Source organism: Vespa mandarinia, chromosome 8 (genome assembly GCF_050613455.1).
Source record: "Vespa mandarinia isolate Hongniang chromosome 8, ASM5061345v1, whole genome shotgun sequence".
In the NCBI taxonomy this organism is placed as follows: Eukaryota; Metazoa; Arthropoda; class Insecta; order Hymenoptera; family Vespidae; genus Vespa; species Vespa mandarinia.
The window spans coordinates 1,704,174-1,712,500 of NC_140817.1; the positions used below are offsets into that span (position 1 = coordinate 1,704,174).

Sequence of the window (8,327 nt, forward strand, 5' to 3'; positions counted from 1 at the left end):
TTCTCTCTTTCTTCGTCTCATCGAGCACATAGGTATTCGCCGTCTATTTCACTTGGTGATATTTTTATTTCGGAGAATAAAGAACTCGAGGGTGGTTTAGATAGATAGATAAGGCAGGTAGAGTATATTTTGCGGGTGTACTTACGATCGTTCGCAATTGTATCCATCCACACTGACGATTAAGGCACATATAAAGAGAAGAAGTAGAAGTAGATGGAGAAAGAGAACTGTGTGTTCGCGTACGTAGCTATTATTTATAGGGGGGCGGGGTGGGGAAGGGGAGGGGGGGGAGCAGAGCTTACCTCGGGGAAGTAGAAAAGCACGGCCATTTCGTGTGATCGATACCGATATCCACCGGTCAGCTTTTCCTGAGGGGTAGGTACCATCGACCCGCAGGTATGTATGTACGTACGTACGTACTTACCTATGTACGAGCGAGCAGCATGCAAATGGCGAATGGCGTTCACCAGCAAGAGATATTTCCCTTTGCCATGAGCCACCAATCTCACCCTCTAAGACGGATAAATTGATTTATCCACGCTAGACGATAGTGTGCATTCGACAATTTATACGATGGTCTCCATCGATCTTAATCCTAACCTTTTTATACCCTATTCATACCCTTTTCTCTTTTCTCCCCATTTCTTTTTCTATCCTTTGAAAACATTAATAACTATCTAAGTAGTAATATTTATGGTTATCTAAATTTCTTTTTTAATAATCTTTCTTTTTTACACATTTCTGATGAACAAAAAATTGCAATTACGATTCATATATATATATATATATATAAAATTTTTTTTAGCGATTAGTCGTGATAGATAAGTAAAATTACATTAATTATCTACATACTATATCCAATAATGATCAAATATATTTGTAAATATAATTTTAAAAGATACGATTAATAAGAACAAAGAAGAAAATTGGAGAAAGGACCAAAAATGTATAGAAGGATCACGGAGAAGAGGGTAAGCGACGGATAAGGTCGAAGTCAGAGTCGGATCTTGATCAGCGTGGGCGAGGAGGAAGAGGAAGAGGAAAAGGCGAGGTCGGTGAGCTCGATGGGCGTCCACGAGCTCGGCCAATTGGTCGATCGAGCTGGTAATGGTCGGTGGGCGTAGATGTAAGCTTGGATGCGCAACACGAGTGCGCACTTGGTTGGCTTTACGCTTGCTCTCGGTTTACCTTCAGTCATCTCTCTCTCTCTCTCAATTCCTCTTTCTTTCTCTATCTATCTCTATCTATCTATCCGTCTATACATATATATATATATATATATATATATATATATATATATATATCACTTTCTCTCTTTCTCTCTCTATCGCTGTAGTCCAGGTGCTCTAAGTCAAGTTTCTTCTTCGTCTGTGACTTCTCAACCGGTCTGAAGGAATACGACCGAGGAAGGCTGGCGTGGTAATCGTGAGACCTCCTCCTTCTTCCACGCTGCACCTTTAATCTTGATCTCACTTGCAAAAGAGATGGAAGAGGAGAAGGAGGAGGAGGAGGAGGAGGAGGAGGAGAAGGAGGAGGAGGAGAAGGTGGAGGAAAAGGTTGTTGGGTGGTGGGCGCGCGCTTCGAATGGTTCGGACAATCCGCTTGAACCCAGCATAGCGTGAGCAGGTTGCTTGCTTCTTCTTAAAGAAGAGAGAGAGAGAGAGAGAGAGAGAGACAGAGAGAGAGAGAGAGAGAGAGAGACAGAGAGAGAGAGAGAGAGAGAGAGAAAAAGGATTATAGGAGAAGAGTAGTGGGAAGGTGAAAGGGAGGGAGGTGCTGGCTGGGCGTCGCGACGCTTTAAATCTCTCTCTCTCTCTCTCTCACTCTCTCTTACTCTCTTTCTTCCTCTTTCTTCGTGAAGTAAAAGGTGGGGGTAAGGCCGCTCGGAGCGCGCGCTTCGAGCGAGTCCGAACGGAAGGCAATCTGCTCGAATCCGGCGGAGCGCGAGCAGCGTAGCTCGCGCTGTGTTTCCCTTCTCGCGTTGTGTACTGCTGCCGGTGGTGGTGGTGGTGGTGGTGGTGGTTGTAGTGGTGGTAAAGAGAAAGAGAGATAGAGAAGGAGAGACGAGAGAGGGATAGATTGATAGATAGAGAAGGAGAGAGAGAGAGAGAGAGAGAAAAGGAGGAGGGGTAGACCGTTGGGCGTCGCGACGCTTTAAATCTCGATCTCGCCTCGAACGAGTGGAGGGGAAGGTGGGGGTAAGGCTAGTCCGGGTTACGCTTCGAGCGAGTCCGAACGGAAGGCAATCTTCTTGAATCCGGCGGAGCGCGAAGAGGCTAACTCGTTGTGCCGGATTAAGAAAACGAGAAGGAGTTATATTGTTGATTAATTTCTTATTATTATTATTATTATTATTATTATTATTATTATTATTATTATTATTTGTTTGTTATTTCTTTGATATAAGAGAAAGGAATAATAAGAGATAAGAAAAGAAGAGGAGAGAAGAGAAGATTAAAGAAGAGAAGAAAGAAGGAATAGAGAAACTTGCAGCGATGGAAGACGATCGTAGGAGCTTACGTGATGTTGTGCTCGTGTCACGTTGAAGAGGAAGGCTCGCCTCGAGCGAGCTGCTATCCGACCTCGTCGTCGTCGTCTTACCGTTTTCGTCGATGTCGACGGCAACGAGGAGGAGGCAACGTGCCGCCGTCGCTACCGCCGACGGAAAGTAGGAGGAGGAGGAGGGGAAAGTGGTGGAGGTGGAGGAGGAGGAGGAGAAGGTAAAAGAGGATCCGATTGCGTTTTGCAGAGGTGCCTCCTTTGTGCCCGAAACGAGAGAGAGAGAGAGAGAGAGAGAGAGAGAGAGAGAGAGAAAGGCAGAGAGAGAGAGAGAGGGAGAGGGAGAAAGAGAAAGACGGATAGACAGACAGAGATATAGGAACGAGACAAGAAAGTGCGAGTGTGTGTTAAAGGAGGACGGAAGGCGAGGGAGGAGCCGGTGCACACAGCCGGTGGAGGGGGTCCAGCCGAGATCTCGTCTGGTGATGATGATCGGTGGTGGCGTCGCGAGCCCTCCTGGTACTGCCAAGTCGGTGGCTGCGATCGACGGCGAGATGGTGCAGGTCGAGGGCATTGGCAGTGGTAGTGTCAGTGGCAGTGCTAGTGGTAGTGGTAGCCCAGCGACCGCTTCTACGCGACTACCAAATAACACCAACGCCAACGGCAGTAGCAGCAATAATAATAATAATAATAATAATAATAATAATATTAATAATAATAATAATAATAATAATAATAATAATAATAATAATAATAATAATAATAATAATAGTACTAGTAATAATAATAGTAATAATAGTAATAACGCGAATCCGAATTCAAACGCGAGCAATAGCGGTGGCAACGGCAACAACGGGAGCAACAATAATGGCCAGGGCGGGGGGGACGTAAGTAGCAACAATAATAATAATGATGGACACGCGGTGCTGAATTGCAGCGGCGCCGGGAGCGCCGCAAGTGACAAGTTTTGCTGCCACGACGAGGACGTTCCCGTGAGCACGGCAGTAGCGCGACCTTGGGAACCACCCTCACCGACCTTTTCGCAGACGAGGTCGCATCTTCTTCAGGTTCATCCGACTCATCATCATCAACATCCGTCTGCTCATCCTCACCAACAAATGACCGTACCGCCGGCTTCCCTTATCGACGGTGAGTATTTTCTCATTCGCGTTTTATAAAAATGTCAATGAAATTTTCAAATGTCGTTCTTTCCTTTCTCCCTGATAAGAGTCTTTTTTATTTTTCTTTTTCGTTTTCTTTCTTTTCGCCGGCTACCCATTCGCCCGTTCGAACGACACGCCTTCTAATCGTATACAAATGTTTATTGCGTTCGTCTTTTGTCTACGAGTGTGCGGGTGCGCACGAGTTTGAGAGATAAGAAGAAGGCGAGCGAATCGCAAATAAAAGAAATTTAATTTCATTACGTACGTAATTATTATGCGTCAGACTTAGGAGAGACCATTCGCCAATCATCCATTTATGCATTTCGTTAATAAAACTTTTAAGAAAAGAAAAAATCTACAGGGAACGTTTAAATCCAAAGGTGATAGAAAAAGGCGTTTATCTTTGGCGCACCTGTAAAACACTTATGTTTTTTTCTTGCTCCCTTCTTCCTCGAAAATTAGAGGATATAGAAAAGTATCGATGATTTTATCGATATAAAATTATAAACGAAGAATTAGATTCTTAAATATCCTGAAGCGAGTACTCGCTCACTCACTCACTCACTCACTTTACTTAGTCCATGTGCGAACACGTTTTCCGAATGGAAGTACTTACTTAGATATTAACGTATCTGCAGGCATGATCGACGTCGAACCTTGGCGAACACGCATCCCCTATCCTCGAGCTATAATTAACGACGATTTAACCAATTAATTTTTTTACCTCCCCGGATGGGATCTCCTCCGTGATTTCTTCTCCGTTACACGCATCCTTCTTTTATCCGGATTTATTATGGATCGATTAGAGTCGATTACTAAATCGTCGACCGATCATTTATTCGACATTTTTCTTTCAATTTCATATCATTTCTACTAAATTAAATTATCAATCAAGGTTATAAAGGTTAACGAAATATTTTGTCAAAGAGTTAAAAATAAAAAAGATAAAGAAGTGACGATCCTCGAAATTCCTTTCGAACGAGTCATTCGAATTAAAGCTTCATTGTTTTCCATATTTTTCAACAGGAAAAAAATGCATTGTCTCGAGTCGCGTGTTAAACGAGCGTGACAAACGCGTTTCATGCTTTTCGAAGTTCAAAGTTACGGGAGAATATTTATTTGGTGGGGCTTTAGAAACGATAATTTTTTCCGTTCGTTAATTGGATTTTAAAGTCGAGTTGGTCTCTGTTATCTCAAGAGTGTACTCGTGCAAGGCAAATATTTATTCGACAATATGTACGTTCATGATTCCAACGAGCTAATTTTTTTCTCTTTAAAACGACTCACAAGTATAGTTAGTATAACTTAGTCTCGTTATCAAAGAATTTTCGTTATTTTTTGGATCGAGTCGATTGAGTCGTCGAACGTTTCGACGTACCCTTGCATGGACTCAACGAAGCGTATCACTCGAAACTGTCAGAAGAAAGAATCTCGTTCGAAAGTATCTTAGTATCGAAGAGAGTGTGATCAAATTTATGAACTCCGTTCTTTCTTTCTTTATCTTACTATCCGTCTATCTGTCTATTTATCTCAAATGATTTCTAACAAATTCTTTCCCGATTTTACACTTGCAAGATCGAGCATAGGCTAGCCAAAGTCGTAGATACTCCTCGAGAATCATGGAGATAGATAGATAGATAGATAGAGAGAGAGAGAGAGAGAGAGAGAGAGAGAGAGAGAGAGAGAGAGAAAGAAAGAGTGATAACCGGTTTGAATGGGTTGCCGATGCTTTTCAAAAAGAGGAGCAGCGAAACGATCGATGGTCTCGAAGTACTTACTTATTACTGTACTTAGATAAAATCGTTTACGTAGCTCCATGATCTAATATTTCGCGATTCCCATGTCGTACTTCATTCGTCCGTTCGAGCCATATAGTCTGCCACGCCCTACCTCCGCGATCTATTTATCGACGAGGAATCTCTCGATATAGATTATTTTTCTATTTGACGTAAAATGTTTATTCGTTACAATATACTTAGTACCTATATTCTTTTACTCTTTTGTTCGTAACAAGATAGTCGAGAATATGATTTATAAAGATATATAAAAGATATATATATATATATATACATATATATCTAGGAGGTTGAAAAGTTTTCTACGAGAAGAAGCTTATCAGATCGCGCGCACGAGTGAACGCTAGGGATGCTGCGGGAAATTAGCGGACGCTTCGACGCTAATCTCTTCGGATCCGTCGCGTCCTTTGTACAACCTGTTCCCGAGCTGGAGCGCGCTTTGATCCTTCGTCGTTCGATTCAGGTAGCTGGCAGCTCGGATAACGAGAAGAGGAAACTTCTCCGTGTATATATACACGCACACAATATACACATTCACTTGGATTTTTTTTTTCGTTGGAAACAATTACGAAAGAGGAATCAGGGGTAATCCTTGTAAGGACATCGGATTTTGCATTTCTCAAGACGTTAATATATTTATCATATCTTTTCCTTTTTTCTTTTTTTTCTTTTTTTCCCTTGATTTTTATTCTTTTTTCTTTCGATAAGACGAGATTCGTCCTTTCAGTTTCACTCTATCTATTCCGTCTATTGCTCTCTTTCTCTCTCTCTCTCTCTCTCTCTCTCTCTCTCTCTCTCACTTCGCATTCACGATCGCTCTTTTCCATCAGCGATTTCGCACCCGCTCGAATACACCGGACTTCGTCCGAGAACTCGTTCAGAACCGGTTCCCGCGTCACTTCGAAGCAACGACGCGACGCATTTCTTTCAGTGCATCGGCTACTTTCGTTTTCACGACACCTTCGATCGCTTTGACACGAAATGAGCGCGGAATGCACGTCGAAAGGGCCTTCGGAAAGGAAGCGGTCTTTCTGTGTCTTTTTAACCAACCATCGGGCCATATGTATTCTCAAAAACCTCTTTTACCTTCTCTTTATCGTCTGATCCATTTAAACGTGTCTAATAATTGTAAACAACGATAACCGAAATAGAATTTTTCTTTGATAAATTATATCTACTTATTTTCCTACCTACCTATCTATCTATCTATCCACATATCTATCTATCTATCTATCTATCTAACTATCTATTCGTTGATCAAAATTTTCAACGTAGAATCGCAAAAAAAGAAAAAGAAAAAAAATGGAACAGATAGATATGCTCGATTTAATTTGATATAAGTAAAGGATTAACATTTGATATCAAATGGTTAAACCCATAAGTAGTAACTATCTGGCAACATATTCCATAACACATGGTAGGTTCTTGCTCGATATTAAGATTAAGAGAAGTAATATTAAAAGAAAACCGGTACGTGCCATATATGATCCACCACGTGTAATAAGGGGTTTAAATTTATGTCGGAGAATATTATCCAATGTTTGCATTCCTACGAAGGGCCCCTTCATAAAAGTGCAAGGAGCATCGTTTATACGCTACGAAAGAATTTCGAAGTTCCTTTTATGATCCGTTCATCGCCGTCAATTACTTTATATGTAGATTTCTACGCTCGCGACTGTTATTACCAGGAGTGATTTTTTTTTTCTCTTTTTTTCTTTTTTTTTTTTTTCCTTTTCTTTCGTCCGTTTGTTTCTTCCTTTTTCTGTTCTTTTTCATCACCTTCTTTTTTCTCACCATTTATTTTCTTTTTCTCACCTTTTCCTTTTTGCCTTGGCTTTGACTTTTTTGCCTTTTTTAATTGCAATGTCTCGTCGAAAAAAGATCGCCATAGAAATGTCCGAGAAAAATTTTCGTTCTAAGTAATGATAAGTAAAAAAAAATTTTTCACCCTGTCATATATTCTCGCGATGTCCTTATAGATAGGGTTGCTGCATTAGCCCGTCATTAGTTTTATCTTCGTGTACTAAAGATCGAGATTATATAGGCACGTTAAATCGTCGAACGTCGTATCGATTGAGAGAAAGACAGAAAGAAAGAAAGAAAGAAAGGAGAAGAGAGAGAGAGAGAGAGAGAGAGAGAGACTCGGAGAATATTCGATCGATTGATCGACCGACCGACCGATCGATAGATCGATCGATCGATCGAATATTTTACACGTAAATGTCGTAGCTCGTCGTAATACATGAGAAACATAAATCAACTCTCGATCTCGTACGAGAGAAGAATGAATGGCACGGAAATAGAAAGGTAGAATTAATGTTATTGATTTTTAATCGATAAAGTATAGAGCCTTGCCCTATAAATTAATTCTTTGAAAAAGTTAGATAATATTCGATGAGAAGAATCAATTTGATCTTGAGAGACGAGAAAAGATCTTGAAAATAATATCTTTTCGTTCATCGTCCTACGTCCTTGATCCTTCATTTCGATCGTCAATTTGGATATAGTAATCGCTTGTTACCATCCTTCTGCCGACACCTACAAACCGGATGCAAATGATTCTTAATGGCGAGCTCGCGTTAGATCATAAAATCGTTCGTTCTGCGATTCGCTCGTAAAGATTAGCCGCCTATAAAGTTTTAGATGAAGACCAGATTCTTCTTTATCTCCCTTTAGTATTTCCTCTTCTTGTTCGTTATCCTTCGAAAAATTACGAGCCGCTTCGCACCTAGGTACTTGATTAACCGATACACGTTGGACGCCACGTGTTAAGAAAAAGAAAGACAGATAGAGATAGAGATAGAGAGAGAGAGAAAGAGAGAAAAGTTTTAGTAAGCCTGATCTCCAAGATCCCACATCTGCGATATAA

At 41.1% G+C, this 8,327-nt stretch overlaps 1 protein-coding gene across 2 annotated transcripts in view; it reads left to right on the plus strand.

Annotated features, from left to right (window-relative positions):
* Nucleotides 1-1,923: 1,923 nt before the first annotated feature.
* Nucleotides 1,924-8,327, plus strand: part of Eyg (eyegone) — a 21,842-nt gene continuing 15,438 nt past the window's right edge. Inside the window, exon 1 of one of the 2 annotated variants that reach the window (XM_035887418.2) lies at nt 1,924-3,648. In XM_035887418.2, the coding sequence (XP_035743311.2) occupies nt 2,985-3,648 (664 nt within the window). In that variant the 5' untranslated portion in view covers nt 1,924-2,984. The remainder of the gene's footprint in view (nt 3,649-8,327) is intronic. The other variant, XM_035887417.2, reaches the window with a different exon arrangement.